The sequence below is a fragment of the Anomaloglossus baeobatrachus genome, chromosome 1 (genome assembly GCF_048569485.1).
Source record: "Anomaloglossus baeobatrachus isolate aAnoBae1 chromosome 1, aAnoBae1.hap1, whole genome shotgun sequence".
Classification (NCBI taxonomy): domain Eukaryota; kingdom Metazoa; phylum Chordata; class Amphibia; order Anura; family Aromobatidae; genus Anomaloglossus; species Anomaloglossus baeobatrachus.
The window spans coordinates 328453353-328480115 of NC_134353.1; the positions used below are offsets into that span (position 1 = coordinate 328453353).

A 26763-nucleotide genomic window follows, 5' to 3' on the forward strand; every position below is an offset into this window, starting at 1 on the left:
TCGGACCATATCAGGCTGAGGGCACAATTAATAGGCCCATAAGTACGGTCTGTCTCAGCTTACTTCAAGCAAGGTGAGTTGAAACACTCAAACCTTCTAACCAATCGGTCAGCTGAGAAAGAAACTGGTGCACACACAGAAACAGTTCCAATCAAAGCCCCCTATAGGGAGGGGGAGGGGTTTCATCAGTATGTCACAGGCAGTTTATACTGGTACCTAAGTTAAGCCATAAAGGATCCCAAGTCATATGGGAACGGTCTTACCAGGTCCAGGAATTAATATCAGGCATACAAACAGGGTACCGGCTCTTGAAGGGGGCTGTCAATCAGCACATCAAAATCCCATGCGTGCCAGGAAACCCGTATCAGGCATAAAGATGGATATTCCCACTCCCAACGTTTCAGTTTATGATGACGTTCAGATGATCAAAGAGAAACAGCAACGCGTTTCAGACCGTCTTTGTCCTTTGTCGGAGCTGTCAGCTGGGGGTGATTTTTATACCATTACAATTTGCCTATTGGATTTTAACAACTATTTCTGTAATAAAGCCATTACATTTTTAACCGAGAATATGGAGCTTGATCTTTTCTTCTTTTGCTCTCTGTCTACACCGGACAGGGTGTCACCTGTTCCCCTGTGGACCAGTCCGAACCCGTACACTGCAGTATGGATTTAAGCTGGGTAGACTCATTGAACAGTATCATCGACTGAAGCCAGTGTTCACACCAAACATGGAACTAATGTAGTGTCTATCAGCTTGACGAATTGGTTTAGGACCTAAAGGAATTATATCCTCAAAAAATGACCTACTATTTAATATAAAAAGTTTTCACGAGTTTTCAATACTTGTAGTGTATTTTTTATTTTCTATATTCTCTATATCTTTCACATTTCACTAAGCCTTTTATTAGACTCTTCTTGTGTACTACTTTTCATTAGTCCTCCATTTATACTCAGACAGGACTACCACGAACACCTATAGAAGTGACTACAATAACTTCTTGGTTCAAAAAATACATAAAAAGGTACAAAGTAGTGGGGTCATATAATTTTGAAGAAAATTCAAAAAAGATATGAGGTCACAGATGGTATTAACACGATATATACTGAATTTAGATAATCCAAAATTGTAAAATAAACCAAAGTGTGTGAGGGGACTAGACTATGGTGGTTAGCAAAAAACAAGTTGTTTGCAGCACCTCAGTTAGAATCTTTCAAAAGGAAAATGGACGCAGGTCAAAAAACCAAGGGATCCACTTGGTAATTAGCACATAATATAATGAAAGACCGCGTCCCAGGGGTAATCTTCAAAAGAGTCTTTTATTCCATCCAGACAGCAAGTTTCACCCTTTATCAAGCATAGACTATGGTAGTTGTCAAAGAAAAATAAATGCACCTGGTAATAAATGGTATGCGTGGTGTGAATTTGGCTAAAGATACAAAATGGGGGTGTGTGGCAATGCTCTTCTGCTGAGCGGATGTGTCTAGGGAGAACGCCTGTCATCCTATATTTAATCCTCAATTTCCCTCATTTCCTCGGTTCCTGAGGACCCATATCATAATCCCGGATGTGTGAGGCACTTGCTTGGCTTTATAGCAGCTGCTGCGGAGAGGGCTCCATTCAGGTAGGCCCCACTGAGATCCTGCTTACAGAGTGCTGCGGGGAGATGGTGGCCATTACATCATTCTGCTAAAGGAGCCCCAAAGAGAGAGCTGTGTGACCGTTATACATGTGGAGACAGCAGCCATCTTGGCGTCCAAGTCAGACATTACAACGGAGGTGAGAGCTTCTGAATGGATCACTCGCAGACACCTCTCTCCATTAAACTACCTGCAGATGTCACAGACTATTTGATAACAGGCAGAGGGTAATGTTGCAATCTTCTTCTCAGGGGAGGAGGGTGAAGGTGGTGGAAACCCTTGATAGTTGGGTCCTAGTGTTACTGCTCTGTCCCTACTGGGAATAATAACTTTATACAGGGGTCAGATCATATTGAACATAGTGCTGGAGAACTTCTCTTAAAAGGCAGGCTAGTGTGCAGGAGTTCTTGTGTACGTTATAGAGCACATAAATCTAGGACAAGTAAGATATAGCCACAATTCTGCATTTGGCTTGCTTTGGCATCTTTTCATTCCAGGCCCATATGTATCCTGCTGAAAGATTAGACGCTGTCTCTTTGTCTTCATATACAATACCACTACACTTATCTCATACTACTGCAATAATCAAACAGACTAAAAATGCTACTGTGGCTGAAAAACTCAAGGAGTTTGCTAGAGGGGAGCTGCTTGAAACCCTGTGTACTCTGAGGGGCAGTACTTAACTGCTAAATCTACTGAATAACACAGAGGCCAGACCCAGGATGATGATGATGAAGAGGAGGGGAGGCAAAGTGATTTGATCCTACTCAAAGTCTCGGATCAGTTGTTGCATGCTATGTCCATTTGTAAACACTCCTTAACTTGCAAGTTAGACGAGGTACACTATTGCGTAAAGACATGCAAGCTTTAATGGCTCGCATTTCTGAATTTGAAACAAGGGTGTCATACCTAGAGGATAAAATGTCTCCTATGGCTGCAGGTCTAACCAAAATGGCTAGATCAAATGACGCCTGGCACAAAAAAGCAGAGAACCTGGAAAACTATGTGCCACAACAGCATTCGGATTATTGCTCTACATGAAAAGTAAAAGGGACAGCACCCTGAGCAATATCTGGAGATATGGCTGAAATTTAATCCAGAAGATGAATTCTCCTCTGCGTTTGTGGTGGAAAGAGCCCACAGAGTCCCAGCAAGGGCCCCTTTTCCAGGTGCTCATCCCTGACCTTTCCTGGCCCGACATCTAAATTGCAAAGATAGAAACACAGCTCTTCGTCTGTGTCATAAGGTAATGATGATATGAGAGGATCAGTCTCTTAAAACATGGCGTCATCATAATTTGGAAATGAACCAAGGAGTTTACAATCTAACACTCGACCACTAAATGACTCCTATGCAGCTGACCACCTCCTTTGGGAAACAGGTAATTAAAATAACAAATATGAGCCAAGCCTCAGTCTGAATGTATAAGATTGTGGCAGAAGGACAGATTTACGACCAGTAGTGATGAGAGCAGGAGTTGAACAGAAAACTAGAGAGATTTAAATCCTTTCTTTCCCCTTCTAGAAATTTATGAAGGGAGGTTGTATGAACTGCATTAATATAATAAATAGGAAAGTCATATTTTTAAATGCATAACGAAGTGCAAACGCAAAACCTCATTCTGCGTTGCTGGAGGATGCCGGAGTCCCACCAAATGGATATCGGTCAGATGGAAAACATGGCATAAATATTGTCATCTATGAACAGATAAAATCATAATAGGAAAGAGGACTGTGATATCTCCTGCCTGTGAACTCCAGCGGCAAAGATATCGTAAAACTTATCGACCTCATAAAATTCAGAAGGGCCAAGCACATCCAACAAACAGCCCCTACATGAGGTCACCAGTGGGAGGAATGTGGGAATGACTGTTCATTAATAAATATAGAAGAGGGAATCGTCTTCTTGCTCAATGCCAGGAAGGTACATAGCTGTGTAGGATTGTTCCACATTTCATTGGAGTTCCTTTGTTTATAAATCTAAAGCTATTTCTATGACCCGGGTTTAGTAATTTTATTTCTTTACTCCCCTTTTATTTTGTGTAATTGTGTGTGCTGTGGTGTTTGTACCCTTTGTAACATCTTCCGTTCTGAAACCTGAAATCATCATATGAGAATTTTCCTCAGGGAAACCATGTTCCTTGTAAGGAAAATGATAGCCCTATGATAGGTGGGGGTTGCCCCCGACTCTACCGTCCTGGGTAGTTCTCATTAAAACAGTTATCTGATATGAGAGGACAGTTTATTAGAATAGGGGCCATGCGAAGGTCTGGTATCTTTTGACCTCTTCAATCCTAACAATTACCACAGGCAATTAACCCCATAACCACCTAAGTAATTCAAGTTATTAGAGAGATAAATCTGAACACCTAATGGATTTCTCCGGTATTCAAGAGGGAATACAATTTGAAGGGATATGTATGTCATTAGGAATCCTTTTCTGCAGTTGTATCTTTAGTTAATAGTTTACTGTTGTGTTTTTGTAGTACATGCCTGTTATTATCATTGATGTCTCCAGGGTATCCAAATTTTTATTATGACATTCATATTGGTTATGCAGAAGACATGACTCTATATAAACCAGTTGGATATTAAAGAATACTTTTTAGTAGAGCTTATATTACAAAAATCAATAGCATAGAGCAAAATACCCCAAAAATCCAAAGGAGTGAGCAACTGGGTAATATAAAATTTAACTGTTAATACTCCATTAAAATACGGGGGAACAGACAAAAGAAAACACAAAAAGCCGTCACCCTTATATTGTGAGGCAATGTAGTATTGATCCCAGATAGCCAATCAGGCAACAATAGTGCCTCTAGGGTGTAAGCAAATATCAGGATGAAATGGTAACAATATGTAACAATACCCCTTAATTACCTGGTGTCTACCTCTGTTTAGAGGTGTTATTTGTGCTATGTTCCAGTTCAGCTCCCCCGATAAGTGTATAATGAAACGCTTAGGGAGACTCGAGCACGCCATCTACGGGTCAGCAATTAAAGCTAGGGCCACACGTAGCAACGCAGGAGCGTTCACGACTGACGACCTACCTTATCTTGATCACTGCTGCGTCGTTACATGGTCGCTGGTGAGCTGTCAAACAGGCAGATCTCACCAGCGACCAGTGACCAGCCCCCAGCCAGCAGCGACGCGTGGAAGTGATGCTGCGCTTGGTAACTAAGGTAAATATCTGGTAACCAAGCAAAATGCTTCGCTGGTTACCCGATATTTACCTTGGTTACCAGCGCACACCGCTTAGTGCTGGCTCCCTGCACTCCTAGCCAGAGTACACATCGGGTTAATAAGCAAACCTTTGCTTATTTACCCCATGTGTACTCTGGCTACGCGTGCAGGGAGCAGGGAGCCGGCACTGGCAGCCTGAGAGCGGCGGACGCTAGTAACCAAGGTAAATATCGGGTAACCAGCTAAGCACTTCGCTTGGTTACCCGATGTTTACCTTGGTTACAGCTTACCGCAGGCTGCCAGACGCCGTCTCCCTGCTCGCTTCAGTTCGTCGCTCTCTCGCTGTCACACACAGCAATGTGCTCTCCCGCTGTGAAGCACCATGTCCAAAAAATGAAGCAGGACATTCAGCAACGACTGGCGACCTCACAGCAGGGGCCAGGTTGTTGCTGGATGTCACACACAGCGTCAGCGATGGGACGTCGCTGCTACGTCACAGAAAATGGTGACTTAGCAGCGACGTCTTTGTCGCCGTCGCGGTGTGTGACACCACCTTAAGGGGTGTGGTGTAGCTATGCCTGATAGCTCCCCTTTGGAGATCCAGCAATTGTGATTCGAACATCCTCGCCGGACCATTATGCAGCACCGGTGAGATTGTTCTAATATTATTTAGACGCCTCATGTAATGGGTGTTAGTGATTTATATTGCACCCCTTTTCATTTTACATAGAGGTACCATATTGGTTAATAATTTAGTCCTGACATCCTGGTGTTTATTCACCTTCTGGACTTGTTACCATTTCATCCCGATATTTGCTTGCACCCTACAGGCACTATTGTTGCCTGATTGGCTATCTTGGATCAATACTACATTGCCTCACTATATCAGGCTGATGGCTTTTTGTGTTTTATGTTGTCTGTTCCCTTGTATGTTAATGAATTATTAAAAGTTAAATTTTATATTACGCAGCTACTCACTCCACAGCTTATATTACAAGAATCATTTCATGCACTTCTGACAATGTATGTTACTTTGGTGTAATTTGCATTCATGTAATATGTTGTAAAGAGACAAAATAATAAATTGGGATTAAATTCACATAAACTCCTAAAACTGATATCATGCCATACCATAGAGAGAAGGTAGTACACACTATGAAGTACCTAAAAGTCTAAATCATGAACATACACATAGACCATGAAATTACAAAATGCAGGTTTACACAAAGTAAGTGCGTAGTGTGTACTTGCTTTAAATATCCGCCAGACGCGTTTGTGTTAACTCTGTATTTTGGTATTTCATGGTCTGTGAATGGTCATGATTTTGAGTTTTCCATTCTTCATATTATGCACTAGCTTATTTATATGGTATGACATAACAGTTTAGGCTTTGTGACTCAAATCCCCATTTTATCTGATTCATACCACCCATACCTTACATAGCCATCCACTACCATGTGCATTTCTTTTTCTTTTCAATTACCACAGCCTGTTCCCATCACACTTGGTTTATTTTACTTTTTTGGATGGTGCCCTTAGTTTAGTGTGTATTGTGCCAATACCATTTGTGACATCATATACCTTCTTGTGGATTTTCTTTGTATGTTTTTTGAACAATACAGTTGTTTTAATTCATTTGTAGTCAATTCTATAGGTTTTTGTACTGTATATGGACTGCATTTTTTCAGACTATTATATTGGCCTAATAGCTTGCTGTCAGCATTTGTAGGTTCTATAATAGGATTACAATGAAGTATAACTCATGTATATAGTAAACATTAGAGACGCCATTGACAAAAGGTGATGTCACAGCGCACTACATCCTCCCCCTCCCTGTACAGTGACCTCTGCACAGATCATAGAGCATGCCTAGACAGCTCTTTCCATAGAATTCAATGATTATCTCTAAACTACAGGTTCCTATACTCCATAGGGCTGAGTGTTTAGATTGAGAAGCCAAGATGAAAAATATAAATGGTTTAAATTGCAAAAAGAATAAACATACTGAATTAGGCCTCTTTCGCATGTCCGTGTAAAACACATACGTTTTGCACGGTCCGTGGTGTAGGTGTGTATGTGTGCGTGTGTCCATGTGTGTGTTCAGCTTGTGCCGTCAGTGTGCTATCCTTGTGACATCCTTATAGCACACGGACAGCCTGAATTTTTATACTTACCTGTCCATGGTGCTGCTGTCTCCGGCGCTGCTGTGGCTTCCGGTCCTTGGTGCAGTGCATACTTTATGCAATGAGCATAATGAGCAGGGGTCAGAAGCAAGGGACAGCAGGGCCGAAGACAGCAGCACTGGAGACAGGCAAATATAGAAAATCATTTTATTTCACAGACATTTGTCACACTGATGTCACACGGATCACATCAGTGTGTGTGCTCCATATGGTCCGTGTGACACCCATGCTGCTGGAGGAAAACTGGACATGTCTACGTGTGGAGCACACACGGACACACATATGGTCCACACGGACACAAGGTCCATGTGAAAACACTGATGTATGAGTTAACCTATTGATTTTAATGTGTCTACGTGTGTCCGTGTCTCCGGTACGTGTGCAAACGCACCAATAAACACATACCGGGGACACGGACGTGTGAAGGAGGCCTTGGTTGGATTAAAGCATTTGCCCAGACACTGAAATAAAACAAGAATCAGAAGTCTTTTCAATTCAGCATCCCAACACTTTCACTAATCTATGTACTCACGCTGTTTGGAAAGGCATATGAGTGCTGCCGCCAGTCACTGACTATAGCCATAATATATTGGCCACATAGTATATGACATATTCGGTACTCACGGTTTGTTTGTTTTTATACTTGTGTTGTCCATTAGGATTAGGACAGATTCTTTTCCACTGGAAATAGACAATGAATGATAGCAAGCGCAGGTAGGACACTAATAGAAGAAATAGTTTCAGGTGATTTTGATTGTCAGTGAATATATCGTTAATAAGGTAACGTTGTCTCCGATTGACTCACTCATTTTACAGTAGTTTTTTGTTCTAATATTTCCTCATGCCATTGAAAAAAAAAATAATAAAGATTAGCTGAGTGATGAAAATAATACCTGTCGGCCATCATTTAGTAAGTAATTGGTAGCAGTCTTCTGATTTCAGTTGGTAAGACCTAATCCCCTTTCCTACAGCTGTAGATCCAAATGTCCCCAGGTTTTACTGCACTGATAATGTCGGTGCACACAGGACGCTGCTTTCTCCAATTGTTCCCAATGTTCTCTTTATCTGAACACTGCGGTAACCAGATTGCAGCAGCAATTATCCTCTGACAAAAGCCGCTTATCGCAGAGGTGCCCGATGCTTCACACTCGGAAACACAAGCTCGGTGAACGAGTGGACAGATATATAGAAAGTTCAAAGCGCTAGAAACCAAAGCACAAGCATCACTCTGCTATTACCAATATTATCTAGCGGAAGATGGACATTTCTCAGCGTGGCTGGCAGCTTCTTACGTGCACTGAATGTAACTATGTTTTTCAATTGCCATTTCATAGACAGAAGCCACTCTTCACGACAAACATGGTCTTAAACTGATGTCAGTCAACCTGAGGAGTCCGTGAAGGCTTGAATATCTTACACCCTGATAGAAAATAAGAATGCGATCAGAGTCATAGCAGTAACACTAGATCCTTGGTGCCTGATGGTCCAAAAGGTTCTTCTGTCATATAAATGGCTCCAGTATTAAACATGGCACATTGCATTTTAGAGAGGAGCGCTTTCACAGCTGTAAAGGGAACCTGTCACCATGAAAATGCAGCCACATTTGCCGGCATCATGTTACAGAGCAGAGAGAGTGGAGTAGATATAGTAATATATAGTTTTCTGAGAAAAGATTAAGTATTACCGTTGTTTTCATTATTTATGCATCGGCTCTTTCTGAGACTTTCAGTCCAGTGGGCGGTCCCCTCAGTGACTGACAGCTTTCTTTATGTATAGGACTGAAAATCTCAGAAAGAGCAGAGGTTTAGACAACTAAAGCACAAGCTATGCTGAATCTTTTCTCACAAAACCATATATCAAATCTACTCCACTCTTCCTGCTCTATAACATTATGTCTGGCGATCATACAGCAATTTTATGGTGACAGGTTCCCTTTAACATTGCAGCCCAGGAGATTCATTGTGTCCCTTTAGATACTATATTTGTGCTCTTTATTTAATTTTCATTGACTTTACATTCCTGTGTATCAACTGAAATGAATACACATGGCTCATTGATATTGTTAGGGGACCAATCACCAGGATTTTTCTATATGAGGTAAAGCAGGACCATACTGGCATTAAGGCTGCTTTCACACATCAGGTTTTTGCAATCAGGCACGATCCGGCGAAAAAACTGATGCGATGGATCCGGCGAAAAAACTGATCAGTTGCATCAGTTTTTTCCATCAGTTCCTTCAGTTTTTTTGACCGATCCGGTGTGATACTGAGCATGCTCAGTTAAAAAAAAACGGATCCGGCGTCCATAGGCTTCCATTATAAAACATGCCGTACGGCGCCGGATCCGGCGTGATCCGTTTTTTTTGCCGGTCACAAAAACGTTCACTTCAACGTTTCATCCGGCCGTCGCACAAGTACATTTTGCCGGATCCGGCAAAAAACGGATGAAACGCAAGGCCATCAGGCACAATCCGGCGCTAATGAAAGTCTATGGGGGAAAAAACGGATCCGGCGGCAACAGACGCCCGATCCGTTTTTTCATGTTTTTTGCCGGATTGTGAATGGTGGCAAAAAACTGATGTGTGAAAGCAGCCAAAGATGCTGAATCCAGGCATACCTGTTGTAGAAAGATCTGATGCTTGGTTGCAGAAATATCTTTAATCAAAGTTGCAGAAATGCACTGCACTTTGATTAATTGTCTCTTATTGTCTCTTTTTTCTACTGTGTATTATTTTACAGAGTTCTTTTCTCTGATATATGTTTGTATGCTATTTATATACCTCAAATAGATTTATTGGATTATCATACTCCATTGTGTGTTTTCACATATTTTGGTGCACTTTGATTAATGTGTGCAATAGGGACGGGCTTTTGTGGGTCGGGTCCTTGGTGTAAAGTCAACTTCCAGTTTCCGCTATCATTTACCCCCTTTTTTCTTTATTTAAATCTCTTGCTGCCATTACTGTTGTTGACAGTGATTCTGTCTTCAATAAAATAGCGCCAGACTTTACAACGATCACCCGACCCACAAAGGCCTGCCCCCGTTGCACACATCAAAATGCAGTGCATTTCTGCAACTTTGATTAAAGAGATTTCTGCAACCAAGTATCCCATCTTCTACAACAGGTATGCCTGGATTCAGCACCATGGTGCCAGCATTGTACTGCCTTTACTTCATATAGCAAAATCCTGGTGGTTGGTTCTCTTTAAATATATTCTTATAATGGTGCTTGAAGGTTTGTGAACCCTTGAAAATGTTACCATATCTCAACATAAATATGACCCAAAACTACATCCAATTTTCACACAAGTCCTAAAAGTAGAAAAAGAGAACCAAATCTAACAAATTTTAATATACTGTATAATGATAAAGTTTATTTTTTTTGAGTATTGAGGAAAATTATCCAATGTCACACGCTTGAGTGTCTAAGATATGTGAACTTTTCCTTTAAAGGGAACCTGTAATCAGAAATTTGGCTTTCAACCTAAATGTTTCCCCCTCTGCAGCTCCTGGGCTGCATTCTAGCAAGGTTTCTATACTTTTTGTGCCCCCTTTTAAACCAAAATAAATACTTTATAAAACTGTACCTTTCGGTTTTAAAATCTTGTAAATCGTCCATGGGGGCGGGCCGTGTGGCGTCCGTTGCTGTATCTTACGCCGTCCCCCATGCTCCAAATCATCCCACGCCGGGACACCTGGTGATGTGGTCGCACGCACGAGAGTATGGGCGGCGCTGTGATTGCATCGCAAGTGCGTGCCCATACTCTCGTGGGCGCGCTCTCCCCTCTGTACGTCGCTCAGATCCTCTCCGCTTCTCCTGTAGTGGCCTGCTCCGCTCCTCCCATCTATTTCCTGCTGCAGGGTACGATGGGAAGGAGGTGACGTCGGGCCGGCGCAGAACGCTGGAGGCAGTGGGGAAAGGGCGGGCACGAGAGTATGGGCGGCACTTGCGATGCAATCACAGCGCCGCCCATACTCTCATGCCTGCGACCACATCACTAGGTGTCCCGGCGTGCACGGGACCTCGGGCGCAGTGGGCGGCGTTCTGAGGGATGATTTGGAGCATGGGGGACAGCGTCAGATACAGCAACGGACGTCACACGGCCCGCCCCCATGGACGATTTACAAGATTTTCAAACCGAAAGGTACAGTTTTATAAAGTATTTATTTTGGTTTAAAAGGGGGCACAAAAAGTATAGAAACCTTGCTAGAATGCAGCCCACGAGCTGCAGAGGGGGAATCTTTTAGGTTGAAAGCCAAATTTCTGATGACAGGTTCCCTTTAAGTATCTGGTGTGAATTTCTTGTACAACAATAATTGTATCTGCATTTGTTTCCAGCAATTGCTGATTAGTCCTGCACCAGGGCAGATTAAAGGTAGTCTGTGCTCCTAGCAGTTTTAACTGTGGGCCCCTCCACTCACCTAATGACAATGGAGGAGAGTGGTCATCAGATGGGTCACATGTTGTACCCACAGGCACTTTGGTGCACATTTCCAGATAAAGGGAGACTGAGAGAGTTCTCCAGTGTGGGACAGCGCTATACAGAACAGGAGAGGACACTATGTAATAAGGGAAGAAGATGCTATATATTATCAGCGGTCTCTGTAATATGGGGTGACATTTTACATAATGACACTATGGAATAAGGGACAATGCTACAATGTCTTGAAAAACGTTTGTTTTTTTTCATGGTACACCCATAAACTTAAATTTATTTTGTGGGGGAGTTTGTGATATGCCAACACAAAGCAGCAAGTATTTGTGAAGTGTACAGGAAATGACACATGGTTTCCTAAATATTTTAAAATATAAATCTGAAAATTGGGACATGCATTTGTATGCAGCCCCCCTGAGTCAATGCTTTGTAGGACCACCTTTCGCTGCAATTACTGCTACAAGTCTTTTGGGTATGTCTCTACCAGCTTTACACATCTGGAGGCTGAAATTTGTACCCATTCTTTTTTGCAAAATAGCTCTAGCTCCATGAGATTGGATGGAGTGTGTCTGCGAACAGCTACTGTTGTAGGATCAGCTTTGATTTTCTAGAAGATGTTGCCAATTTAGTTTTCAGATTTTCTAACATCTAGGTAATTTTGATTCTGGCTCTGATTTACACTTCTAAGATCTCTCCTGGATTCTCTTCAAAGGTTCCCAAGACTGAACAAATAGATTTGCCAATGTTAACCCAATTTTTGATCAATATACAGTGTGTCCTCCCATATCCTGTCCACTGCCATTAACTTGGGTTAACTTTACTATACCTAGACACCACTTCTATGCCTATAGCTGCCGCCATTCTCAAGTTAATGGCGGTGGACAGGATATGGGTGGACACACTGTATATTTTTTTTTTATGTTAAGTGTTTGTAGATGGGCATTGAAATAGAAAGGAGAGGTTTGTAATGAAATTGATACAATGACATTTTGGTGGTTTCTCTTAGTATTATTGATCTATTGCTTACATATGCTAATTTTATAACCTTCGGGGTATTTGATTTTCGATGTGGTCTTTGCGTGCTCTTGGCTTTTATAGTGTAACATCAAATATGTAATTGCATTAAATGAAGATTTTGTTCAGTTTTTATGTTAAATGTATTTCGAAAAAATGCTGTCAAATTTTTTTTTTTCTCACACGATTAAAAAAAAAAATAAAATGTAATTTTCACACTAGTCAAAGGAGCTTTTTTAGACTTAAGCCGGGTTGACACATAGCGACAACGACGTCGCTGTTACGTCACCATTTTCTGTGACGCAACAGCGACCTTGTAAGTCACTGTTATGATCGCTGCTTAGCTATCAAACACAGCAGACGCAGCAGCGATCATAACGACACGCGTCGCTGTGGAAGCAATGCCATGCTTGGTAACTAAGGTAAATATCATGTAACCAACCAAAGTGCTTCTCTGGTTACCCGATATTTACCTTGGTTACAAGCGCACACCGCTTAGCGCTGGCTCCCTGCACTCATAGCCACAGTACACATGGGGTTAATATGCAAACCTTTGCTTATTTCCCGATGTGTAATCCGGCTACGTGTGAAGGGAGCAGGGAGCTGGCACTGGCAGCGTGAGAGCGGCGGACGCTGTAACTAAAGTAAATATCGGGTAACCAAGGAAAGGGCTTCTTGGTTACCCGATGTTTACCGTGGTTACAGCTTACCGCAGGCTGCCAGAAGACGGCTCCTGCTCCCTGCTCGCTTCAGTTCGTCGCTCTCTCGCTGTCATACACAGCGATGTGTGCTTCACAGCAGGAGAGCAAAAAGTAAAAAATGAAGCAGGACATTCAGCAACGACCGGCGACCTCACAGCAGGGGCCAGGTCGTTGCTGGATGTCACAGCGACAGTGACAGCGACAGGACGTCGCTGCTACGTTACAGAAAATAGTGACGTAACAGCGACGTCGTTGTCGTTGTCGCTATGTGTGAAGCCAGCTTTAGCTTCTTGATGTTTCAGGAAACAACACATGTACATAACTGGAATGGTCAGATCCTAGCCCTATCTTTTTGTATTGACGTATCTAATGAGCCCCTGCAAAGGGAGGAGGAGCAGGGTCAGTTATGACAAAATTAGAGGATCCTGTGTTATCAGCTGTATATAGAGGTGTTACCTGTCACTGTAACCTCTTCCTCTGCTGATAAAAAAAAAAATGCAAACTCCTCCTGAAAGGACAGGAAGTATGAGTTAAAAAAAAAATTCCTAGTGGTCAGTGTGAAAAATGTAAGATTATTTTTTTCCTATAACGATGTTGCAAAAATAAAAAATTGCCATTTTCTTCTTTTTTTTTTTTTTTTTTTTTTACATACATGTAGCACAAAAACTTGTTTTAAATAATTGTTAATTTTCTGATGATGAGCTCTCTTTAATCAAATGGAAAGCTTGAATTATAGTTTTCAACTGAGTCCTATATCTAGTGTCTTTTTTTACTTCTTCAACATAACCCCACCAAGGACCTTCTTGAGAACCTCTCCTTCCAATTTACTATGTATGAATGATAGTATGGATATCCGATAATGTGACACAGGCTTTTCTATATATATATATATATATATCTATATATATATATATATATATATATATATATCTATATATATATATATATACATGTATGTGTGTGTGTGTGTGTGTGTATATATATATACATACAGTACAGACCAAACGTTTGGACACACCTTCTCATTCAAAGAGTTTTCTTTATTTTCAGGACTCTAAAAATTGTAGATTCACATTTGAAGGCATCAAAACTATGAATTAAAACATGTGGAATGAAATACTTAGTGTGAAACAACTGTCTTATATTCTAGGTTCTTCAAAGTAGCCACCTTTTGCTTTGATTACTACTTTGCACACTCTTGGCATTCTCTTGATGAGCTTCAAGAGGTAGTCACCGGAAATGGTCTTCCAACAGTCTTGACGGAGTTCCCAGAGATGCTTAGCACTTGTTGGCCCTTTTTCCTTCACTCTGCGGTCCAGCTCACCCCCAAACCATCTCGATTGGGTTCAGGTCTGGTGACTGTGGAGACCAGGTCATCTGGCGTAGCACCCCACCACTCTCCTTCTTAGTTAAATAGCCCTTACACATCCTGGAGGTGTGTTTGGGGTCAATTGTCCTGTTGAAAAATAAATGATGGTCCAACTAAACGGAAACTGGATGGAATAGCACGCCGCTGCAAGATGCTGTGGTAGCCATGCTGGTTTAGTATGCCTTCAATTTTAAATAAATCCCCAACAGTGTCACCATCAAAGCACCCCCACACCATCACACCTCCTCCTCCATGCTTCCTGGTGGGAACCAGGCATGTAGAGTGCATCCGTTCACCTTTTCTACAAAGACACGGTGGTTGGATCCAAAGATCTCAAATTTGGACTCCTCTAACCAAAGCACAGAGTTCCACTGGTCTAATGTCCATTCCTTGTGTTCTTTAGCCCAAACAAGTCTCTTCTGCTTGTTGCCTGTCCTTAGCAGTGGTTTCCTAGCAGCTATTTTACCATGAAGGCCTGCTGCACAAAGTCTCCTCTTAATAGTTGTTCTAGAGATGAGAAGGTGTGTCCAAACTTTTGGTCTGTACTGTATATATGTGTGTATGTGTATGTGTGTGTGTGTGTATATATATATGTATGTATGTATGTATGTATGTATGTATGTATGTATGTATATATATTATACTAAAAGTAGTCGACATTCCAGCTATATGTAACAAAACTAGCAAAAATGTGACCGTGCATGATGGTTCCAGTGGACTGCATCTTGGCCATCTGTGTGTCTTCTTGTACATGTTTCTGTTAAGACAGTTGTGTAATTTGTGTATGAGGTGAAGCAAGTTTAGATAAGTCTATGAAATAAAAACAAACTGTATAAGAATATTAGTTGAAAATGGCTGATCCTTTGGGAATTGTATAGAAGGTAACATTGTAAATGTGTTGGGTGCAGACACTTCAATATGTTTTTGTGTGGACTGAAAAGTATGTCTATAAAGCTGTATGTGTGTTTCCCCCAGCACCATATGTCTTTCTGCACGAAGAAGCTATATTGTCTATATTTAGTTGCAATTAAATGCATGCTGCATGAAGGAAATGTAATGCTGTCTTTCCTGTAGGCTAGAACAAGCTAAAGAGAACGAATCCAAAGATGCACTGAAGGACTTGGTTAACCTAATTACTTCTCTAACAACATACGGTGTCAATGAACTGAAACCAGCCGGTTTAACCACAGGGGCGCCTTTTTTGTTGCCAGGCTTTGCTGTTCCGCAGCCTGCTGGAAAAGGTAAGAATGTGAATTTCCATTTGAATTTTTTGCCAAATTCTAGCGGCTTGGAACATGGCAGCTTCTGTGAGCTGCATGGTTACACTGCACCAAGCTCAAAGTCCCAAAAAGTGACCCAATAATCCTGTTTATTTGATGGGAGAAAATCACCAAATAATAATATAGTGCTACTGTATATTATCTGTAGCGTGTACTTCAGATTACTCTTCCAAGCTCTATGACCGTGAATTGCTACCTTGTCTAGGTTTTAGGGTACGTTTTGCATTGTGATTTATGCTGTTAGCTAAATCTCATGCTGTTTTGTTCTTGGGAAGTTATATAACCTTGTCAAATAGAAATCCGGTATACTTCTCAGCACAGTGTTCTTCATTAAGACAGTATAATGAAAGTAATTTATCTACCCCTGGTTTTGCAAGGGGTGATTCTCATGAGGTTAGGAAGCATGGAAGCGTATAAGTGCATAAATAAATGGTGCTTATTGGTTGTTTCTTACGGAAAGTTAGATATCCAAGCATTATTTTAATGAATGTACACTCATCATTGGGAGCTTAGAAAAAGTAATGCTGTCCAGTCTTTAAAGGGTATCTGTCAGCAACATCTTGTTTGCAAGGAGATTCTGATTCCAGTGGTGTATCACATAGGTTACTGCCTGAAGCTGTTCTGAAATGCAGCAGGAAAAGCTGGAGAAACACTCATTTGTCTACAGCATCCAGAGTGCAGGGAAAGAAAATTGGAGTGGTAACCCTGGAAGGGTCATGGCCAATGAGACAACTCCTTTACCATTTGTGACTGAGAAGACAGGAAATTAAAATGAAAGCATTAAAAAATGCTTGGCTACCTAACTTTCCGTAAGAAAGAACCAATAAGAATTGGTGGCCATTTAGTTGGACTTGTGCATCTTGAGTAAAGTCCTGTGGTCACCGGTCTAGACCAGGACCGCTGTCACTGCACAGAGGAGCACGCCTGTAGATGTGTAACTAAGATACCGGCATTAGCGGGGAGAGCAGGGAGGTAGAGAATAGGGACAGCTTCTTCTCCGCCTCCCCACTCTCCCTGCACATGCCGGTATGTCAGTTACATTGTAGTGGGCATTTACAGTGGCATTGATTGACAAGTGTTCCTGGAATAGTCAGTTAACTACAAGCGGGGAAGAGCAGGGACAATTATACTTCGTTTTTAAACACATGCACTTATTGTTTAGAGCTGACACCGATATTAAAGAGGGGATTACGAGGCTGATAAAGTGTTAATCATACTTTGTAGGAGTAAGTTCTGATGACCGGTTCCAATTAATGTGGCGAATCAAGATATAAAATAATAATAGTGTAAGATATGACACACCTGATCTTCTGCTATCCAAATAGGCACTGTTCTAGTGTTATATCTGTAATATTGGCAGTATTGATGTCTTGTTGTAGACTGTGAATGGTCAAAACTCGTGGCAGCTGTGGAGAGTCATACCGCTGAAGGCAGGTAGTCCCGTCTGTGACAACTCGTATGGTTGAGGACAAGCCAATGTTGAGGAGACCTTTTTACTATAGCACTATTCTCGCTACTTTGTAAACCAAAAAAGTGGGTCCTTTTTAAATCTTTGCTATGGAGAACCATACAATGTGAAATACCTAAGGAATAGACGAGGATCTTCATAAACAGCCCTGTTTATTGGCAAGTGTTGTGCATGACCATATTTCACTTAAGATGACCAGTTCCAATACTTTCTCTATTTTCAGGTCTGAGTGTGAGGAACATTCAAGCCTTTTCAGTCCTCCAGAATGCATTTCTTAAAGCAAAGACTTGCTACCTTGCACAGATCATCTTGGATGCCATCACTAATATATACATGTCAGACAATGCCAATTACTTCATTCTGGAATCCCAGCACACTCTATCCCAATTTGCCGAGAAGATTACCAAACTGCCCGATGCCCAAGTGAAATACTTTGAGATGCTAGAGTTTGTTGTTTTCAGCTTGAATTATATCCCTTGCAAAGAACTGATAAGCGTCAGCATCCTTTTAAAGTCCAGCACCTCTTTTTCCTGTAGCATTATTGCCACTAAAACACTTTTAAAATTTATTCGGCATCACCACATTTTTAAAGACGTCTTCAAAGAGGTGGGACTCTTGGAAGTAATGGTCAACCTTTTGCACAAGTATGCTGCTGTACTGAAAGACCCCGCTCAAGCGTATATTGAACAAGGTAGAGTCGTAATGCTTTACTTTTATTATGGAAGTGGTATTACAACCCAACGTTTTATTGTACCTTTAGATAAGTATTAATAATGTATGCTTATATCAATTGTACAGAAAAACATTAGTGCATTATGAGTAATTCTTGTGCGGTATCTGTATTGTTGAACTGTTTCACGTACAAGTTGGGGGTCCCTTTTTATTTCTTAACCTCCACAATAATTTATGCTCTTTAAGATATATCCACTAATGCACTGCTGGACTCTGCCCAGAAGACAGGTGCCCAAGAACTTTATCACTGACGTCTAACTTTTTAAAGACTTTTGTATTGATGTCTTTGGCCACTAAAATTGGCCAAGAATGGTCTTTCTGGCTCCTAGAGTCTATAAAATCTTGTATTCCTGTGTACTCTGCTTCTTCTAGAGTAAAGAAACCTCCACCGTATACTGAAATGTCAGCATTTTAGGAGGTTTTACAAGGTTTGGGATATGGATAAACATTTCTTACCTTTCTACAGGATAGGTGACCCAACCAGCCACATGAAACTGGGTCCTGTCATCCCTGTTTTGCACGCTTTTGTTTATAGCCTTTGTGCATTTTTTTTATGACAAATGTGTTTCATTTTATACTTGTGCTGCTCACAATTTTTATCATAACTGTGCTTTGATAGGCTCCACGACGGTAATGCAGTCAACTGAGGACCAAAGGCAATTGGCATTAGTGGTAATGGAAACTCTTACAGTTTTACTACAAGGATCAAATACCAATGCTGGTAAGTTTGCCACATTTTGTTTGAGTAAGATCTACCATACAAAGAATAACTATATAAGTATCTCCAGGTCACAGCAGGGGAGCTTCCAACTACTCATGCTCACTGCATCTGACCTAACATTCTAGGACAGGTTTCTGTCAGTGTAACAAGGTGATGGCCATTTTAATTCTATAGTGATTACCTCTATAGTAGTGATGAGCGAGCACTACCATGCTTGGGTGCTTGCTACTTGTAATTAGTAATGAGCAGGCATTACCATGCTCAGGTGCTTGGTACTTGAAACTAGTGATGAGTGAGCACTACAATACTCGGGTGCTTGATACTTGTAACTAGTGATGAGCAAGCACTACCATGCTCGGGTTTTCGGTACTTATAACTAGTGATGATGCTCGGTATTTGTAATTAGTGATGAGCGAGCACCACCATGCTCGGCTGCTCCATACTTGTAACTAGTGATTAGTGAGCACTACCATGCTTGGGTGCTCGGTACTCGTAACTAATGATCAGTGAGCTTTACAATACTCGGGTGCTTGATACTCATAACTAGTGATGAGCGAGCACTACCATGCTCAGGTGCTTGGTACTTGTAACTAGTGATGAGTGAGCACTGCCATGCTCAGGTGCTTGGTACTCGTAACTAGTGATGAGCGGGCACTACCATGTTCGGGTGCTCAGTACTCGTAACTCGTAATGAATGAGCACTACAATACTCGGGTGCTTGATACTCGTAACTAGTGATGAGCGAGCACTACCATGCTTGCGTGTTCAGTACTCGTAACTGGTGATGAGTGAGCACTACCATGCTCAGGTACTCGTAACTAGTGATGTGGGCACTACAATACTCGGGTGCTCAGTACTCCTAATTAGTGATGAGGGAGCACTGCCGTACTTGGTAAGAGCACAAGGACGGGCGTGACTTGAGCCCCCGAGTACATTGGAAGTTAATGGGGGATTCAAGCATTTTTCCTGGAAATAACTACTCTAGACAAAACAATTTTGATTGACTAAATGTATTTAGAAATATATTTCGAATGACATTACCTTTCCTTTAATTATTTTCTTCTATTCCTGGAGAACCTCTTTAAGAAAATAGAAGAAATAGTTATAACTTGGTATGATCATGAATGTATCTATAGTATTAATACGGTATCTCTCTGACTTGTTATGGCTGATTGAGGCTTGATGTAACATCATTTCATTTTGATGTATACTGGGTATATATTGAAAAGCATTGGTTCACGATTTTTACTGTCCCAATCCTAGGACCATCCGGTCAGGATGTGCCACTCGCCAGTTCCAGCTCTAGGGCAGAGTAGCACGTACCCCCGTGCAATGCAGAAGGCAATGCTGGCTATTATTGTATAGCTGCTATTGTATTACGTGTTCAGCATATGGTAGTGCTGGTTATTTTGTTCTGTACAGCCCTTTTAAGTGAAAGAATCAAAAGAATGGATGCCATATTTGAGTTTCCGGTAATATGCAAAAAAAAAATAATAATTGTAAGACCGGAATCACATGCTGTAATTAATTGTTCAACCTGAGAAACAACCAAAAAATGATGCTAGTTACGCTTCTGAGAGCCTGACACAGTTTAGTACTAACTCATTCTTTCTACACATGGTCAGACTAACTTTGTTTTTCGTAGGTGTCTTCAGAGAGTTTGGAGGTGCGAGGTGTGTGCACAACATTGTCAAGTACCCCCAGTGTAGAGAGCACGCACTCATGGTGATCCAACAGCTAATGTTGTCTCCTAGCGGAGATGATGACATGGGGACCCTTTTAGGACTGATGCATTCGGCACCTTCGACAGAACTGCAGCTTAAGACCGATATTCTGAGGGTAAGGTGCTACGAAGTTTCTGACGATCCGACATTTTCTTGTCTCTTGGAGTGGAAATAAATCGAAGAGCGAACAGATGGCAACATTCACAAAAATGATGACTCCTCTCACTTAGCTCTGTCTAGCTTTGTTTTATTATAAATTGCCATCACCGTTTCACATTTCCATAATCCAGCGTGGTTTAAATTAATTATATCTGTATCCAATAATAATTTTAATGTATCACACTTACTCATAGATAACAACATGATGAATAATTAACATTTCTATTTTTTTTTTCTCTGCAAAAACAAATTGAGCCTATTAAATGTCAGGTTCGGCAGCCGCCATAAAACTGATTGTATACTAGCTTTGATTGCTGAGCCATTAGCATGCTGTAGTGCGCAGCAGATTCCCAGAGCTCTTAACCCTGTTGTGTCATTGCCCATATGGTCAAAAATATGTAAACTTGCTGAATCAAATCCCCACCCCCATCAACACATAAATAACAGAATAAAGTCCCTTCACTTAAAGGGGATTTCCCACAAAAAAAAAGTTAATTTTAAAGTTCATTTTAATCAATAGATCTTAAAATAATAAGTTCCAAAATTGGATTTGTTTAAAAATAATGTTCCTTCGCTGAGATAATCTTATTTACGTGCCCCTCCAACTATGTACTGAGTAATCGCGGTGTCTGACCCTACAGGTATATGGTCTGATCATATAACGTCTCCTGTGTCAAGGATGAAGTAAAAAAGTATACAGACTTTATAGTATGAGATTGCAAATTATTCTTTCATTGAGGTAAAACTTTTTTTAAAAAAAAATAGGGAGGGAAATGCTTTACCTAAGAGGAAGAATCAGCTGTGATCTCGTGCGGTAGTGTATTTATACTCTTTTGCATTCTCCCTGACCCAGATGAGCTATACCACAGCTCCTTTGCAGGGGAGACCGTAAATTAGTATACAGACATTACAGCATGGGATCACAGCGGATTTTCTTTTTTTTTGTGATGTAAAACATTCCCCTGCCTGTTTTTCAAAAAATTTTACCTCAAAGAATTATTTGCGATCCCGTTCTGTAATGTCTGTAAACTTTTTTTAGTTTCTCACCTGCCCAGGAGCTGTGGTATGATCAGACCATGTCCCTGCACAGTCAGACACGGCCATTACACAGTACATAGCAGGGGCACATACATAAGATTATCTCAGCACAGGAACATTTAAAAATAAATAATAAATAAATAAAATATCCAATTGTGGGAATTATTATTAATCCAAGATCTAATGATTAAAATTACCGTATTTGTCATACTATAAAACGGACCGGACCGTAAGACACACCCTGGTTTTGGAAGAGGAAAATAAAATTTTAAGCAAAAAGTGTGGTCATGACACTGTTATGGGGCGAGGATCTGCTGCTGACACTGTTATGGGGGTAATGTCCCCAAATTCTCTAACGAAGTCTGATCCCACCAGCTGAGTCCATCGCAAATTTAGAGAGAGAGAGATGACCGTTGGAAAATGGTGTGAAAATGCAGACTACAAGATATATAATGGCCATAAATGGTGTTATTCCTCACGTACACAGACACATACACACGACTGCTTATTCTGAAAAGTTAATTGAAACTACAGTATAATTGCCCTTTAAAGCAGACTTGACATCAGATTTCACAACATAAATTGTATACATGATTACAGAGATCTCTTAGATCAGGTAAAGCTATTGTAGTTGCTGTAAAAATCCATCTACAAATGGTCGTGTAATCCATTAATAGAATTCAAATTCACTCTCCGCCCACATAACCTAATTGACAACTCCTCAGTATCCTGCTGCTGAGATCTCGCACTGCTTAGTATAAGCTGCAGCTTAGCGGCAAGCTGAGAGGGCAGAGACTGAATATACGCAGACTCATAAGCTCTCTCACTCTTTAGGGCTGGTTCACACTAAGCGACAGCGACAACGAGGTCGCTGTTATGTCACCATTTTCTGTGACGTAACAGCGACCTTGTAAGTTGCTGTTATGATCGCTGCTTAGCTGTCAAACACAGCAGCCGAAGCAGCGATCATAACCGCGAGAGCAGGGAGCCGCACACACTGCTTAGCGCTGGCTCCTTGCTCTCCTAGCTACAGTACACATCGGGTTAATTAACCCGATGTGTACTGCAGCTACATGTGCAGAGAGCCGGAGCCGGCAGCACAGGCAGCGTGAGAGCTGCGGAGGCTGGTAACTAAGGTAAATATCGGGTAACCACCTTGGTTACCCGATGTTTACCCTGGTTACAGCTTACCGCAGCTGCCAGATACCAGCTCCTGCTCCCTGCTCGCTTCATTTCGTCGCTCTCTCGCTGTCACACACAGCGATCTGTGTGTCACAGCGGGAGAGCGCCTTTGAAGAAAACGAACCAGGGCTGTGTGTAACGAGCAGCGATCTCGCAGCAGGGGCCAGATCGCTGCTCAGTGTCACACACAGCGAGATCGCTAATGAGGTCACTGTTGCGTCACCAAAACCGTGCCGTAGCAGCGATTTCGGTAGTGATCTCGCTATGTGTGAAGCACCCCTTAGCTAGACTCATAAAGGTCACTTTAAAATCTGAATTATTCAGCCATATTGACCTGGATTTTCAAAGTAACTACACCATCATCAGTAAGTCTTAAGGCCACTTTACACACAGCGACATCGCTAGCGATGTCGCTGGTGAAAGCACCCGCCCCTGTCGGTTGTGCGTCACGGGCAAATCGCTGCCCGTGGTGCACAACATCGCTAGGACCCGTCACACGGACTTACCTGCCTAGCGACGTCGCTGTGGCCGACAAACCGTCTCCTTTTTAAGGGGGCGGTTCGTGCGGCATCACAGCGACGTCACTAAGCGGCCGCCCAATAGAAGCGGAGGGGCGGAGATGAGCGGCCGTAACATCCCGCCCACCTCCTTCCTTCCTCATTGCCGGCGGCCGCAGGTACGATGTTGTTCCTCGTTCCTGCGGTGTCACACATAGCGATGTGTGCTGCCGCAGGAATGACGAACAACATCGTACCTGCAGCAGCAACGATATTTGAGATTAGAACGACGTGTCAACGATTAGGTGAGTAATTTTGATCGTTAACGGTCATTCGTGCGTTTCACACGCAATGACGTCGCTAACGAGGCCGGATGTGCGTCACGAATTACGTGACCCCAATGACATCTCGTTAGCGATGTCGTTGTGTGTAAAGCCCCCTTAAGAAGAGATCTATATAAATATATTTGCAGTTTGTATTGTGAAATCTGGTGACAGATCAGTGTTAAAGGAACGCTAGCTATCAAACTATTCCTTAAAGTTTTATATGGTTATCAAAATCGTTCTTGAGACAAAGAAGACAAACCTGTTCGCAGACAAATGCTGTTCTACAAGTCCGTGAACTGATTACAGTTAGCTGCAAAACATCATATTTTAGCTTTCTAATAGATTGTCAGGACAGATATTAAAGTTACCTGCAGCCACTCATGCTACTATAAGATCCATTAATTATTGGTAGAATATATTTGGACTTGGCAGAACACAAGTAACTGAATTGAAGGCACACGGGGTGAATTCATAAAGTCTGGCGTTCTATATACCAGTCTTGATTCAAGGTCCACGAGTGCAAGATGCCCCCAATTCATGCAATTAATTTAATGCATCTTTCAGCTCTGTACGCCTTTTAATTAATCAGGATTGTCCGACTCCAACACGCCACCTCATTAGGACCTGCCTGAAAATTGCCGTTCTTTATAAATTGGAGCCTGTTTGCCTAACTTGTCAATTTTGATACATGTGAAGCTCAAAGCTGTAAGACTTGACAACTTTACAAGTGCAACATTTTTGGGTGAAAAGTGAAAACTAATGATGAGTGAGTTTCGAAGTACTCGAATTCGCGATACTCGTAACGAATACTGTCTAATACTCGCGTATTCATTCCGAAAAGTGTGTGTGATGCAAGTCATTGGGGAAAAACTCGCAATGTAATAAGTAACCTGAATGCCGTACTATTCGCTACCCGCACAAATAGTGCGGAATTCGGGTTACTCATTACATTGTGCGTATTAACCATTGACTTGCATTGCACACACTATTCGGAATGAATATGCGAGTATTAGACAGTACTCGTTACGAGTATCGCAAATCCGAGTATTTCGAAACTCGCTCCTCATTAGTGAAAACTTTTGGTGGCGTATCAGCGAGGAGGTGGTGTAAGAGAAAAGTGTCTAACATTCTTATCAAGTATTGTGCACCATGTTTGCACAAGTTTTTACCATTTGTGCTACCATTAAACCTTTTAATGGAGAGAAAGTGGAGCGGGGAAGGTGTTTGTATTATTTGGGGTCGTACGGTAGCTGGAAGGAACATTTTTGTGTATAAAGGCCACGTCTCACTAAGCAACATCGCTAGCAACATCGCTGCTGAGGCACGACTTTTGTGACGCAACAGCGATGTTGCTAGCGATGTTGCTGTGTGTGACATCCAGCAACAACCTGGTCCCTGCTGTGAGGTCGCTGGTTGTTGCTGAATGTCCTGGACCATTTTTTAGTTATTACTCTCCCGCTGTGAAGCACACATCGCTGTGTGTGACAGCGAGAGAGCAACAACTGAATGTGCAGTGAGCAGGGAGCCGGCTTCTGCGGACGCTGGTAACCAATGTAAATATCGGGTAACCAAGAAGCCCTTTCCTTGGTTTCCCGATATTTATCTTCGTTACCAGCGTCTGCCGCTCTCACGCTGTCAGTGTTGGCTCCCTGCACACGTAGCCAGACTACACATCGGGTAATTAACCCGATGTGTACTCTGGCTAGGAGTGCAGGGAGCCAGCGCTAAGCGGTATGCGCTGGTAACCAAGGTAAATATGGGGTTGGTTACCCGATATTTACCTTAGTTACCAAGCGCAGCATCGCTTCCACACGTCGCTGCTGGCTGGGGGCTGGTCACTGGTTTCTGGTGAAATCTGCCTGTGTGACAGCTCACCAGCAACCCGTGTAGCGACGCTCCAGCGATCCCTGCCAGGTCAGGTTGCTGGTGGGATTGCTGGAGCGTCGCTTAGTGTGACGGTACCTTAAGTCTATGTGCCGACGAGAGCTTGCACCTGTGGATATATCAGCAGGTACGTCTGCAGCTCCCCGGAATCCGCAGCTATCCAATGCTGCGCGATTCCAGCGAAATAGCTGCAGAAAACCTGCAGACATTCATGCGACTTACCTGCGGAAGTCCCGCCCTCTCTCTCCATGGTGGAGGGCCGGGATTTCCGCAGGTAAATCCGCGGGAATAATTGACATGCAGTTACGTGTGGCTGCGGCACATCCGCAGCATATTCCGCAGCCGCACATATACCGCAGCATGGACACAGCACTCCCCATGTCCCATAGGATAACATAGGGAGTGTCTGTACTTGCTAAAACCTGCGGATGTATTTAGAAAATCCAGATAAATCCGCAGGTTTTCCCGCAGCAAAATCCACAGGTGTGAGCTCCCGTGGGCACATAGCCTGAGGAGGCAGGTGCAAACGTTGGAGGGGGCATCATGTAGAGATTTTTCATTCTACTTACTTTGATGTATCGGATTCAATATTTTTGTAATCTGAAATGTTGTTGTTTTTGTGTTATAGGCACTATTAATAGTTCTGAGGGAAAGTCACCGAACAAGGACTGTTTTTCGGAAAGTTGGTGGATTTGTCTATGTCACATCTCTGTTAGTTGCAATGGAGAAGTCTCTTAGTTGCCCATCCCGGAATGGTTGGGAGAAAGTGAACCAGAACCAAGTCTTTGAACTTCTGCACACTGTTTTCTGCACTTTAACAGCAGCTATGCGATATGAACCTGCAAACTCCCATTTTTTCAGAACCGAGATCCAGTATGAAAAACTGGCTGACGCTATTCGGCTGCTTGGCTGCTTTGCTGAATGTCGCAAAATCAAACCATCAAATGTCTTCCCATCCAATAATCAACCATTTCAGAGACTTCTAGAAGAAGACCTGGTGCAGTTGGACTCGGTGTGCCCAGTATTGAGGCACTGCAGCAAACTTTTTGTATATCTGTATAAATTATCTACTGACTCGTTTGATAGGTAAGTTTATAACTCTATATCTATATTATAAATATCTAAAGAAAATGATTCTACGCCATAGTATTCTATTATTCCGGGAAGTTTCCATTAAGTGAGAAATCTTGTGTTGTGCTGTTTTATCATCCTGGTGGATATTTAGT

The 26763-nt window shown here is 42.1% G+C and overlaps 1 protein-coding gene across 9 annotated transcripts in view; it reads left to right on the forward strand.

The window, feature by feature from the left end:
- WDFY3 (WD repeat and FYVE domain containing 3) overlaps positions 1–26763 on the forward strand; it is a 388800-nt gene that overhangs the window by 177228 nt on the left and 184809 nt on the right. For all 9 annotated transcript variants that reach the window (XM_075351922.1, XM_075351959.1, XM_075351945.1 and 6 more), the window contains 5 exons: positions 15601–15767; positions 17498–17965; positions 18626–18727; positions 20373–20566; positions 26166–26623. In XM_075351922.1, the coding sequence (XP_075208037.1) occupies positions 15601–15767; positions 17498–17965; positions 18626–18727; positions 20373–20566; positions 26166–26623 (1389 nt within the window). The remainder of the gene's footprint in view (positions 1–15600; positions 15768–17497; positions 17966–18625; positions 18728–20372; positions 20567–26165; positions 26624–26763) is intronic.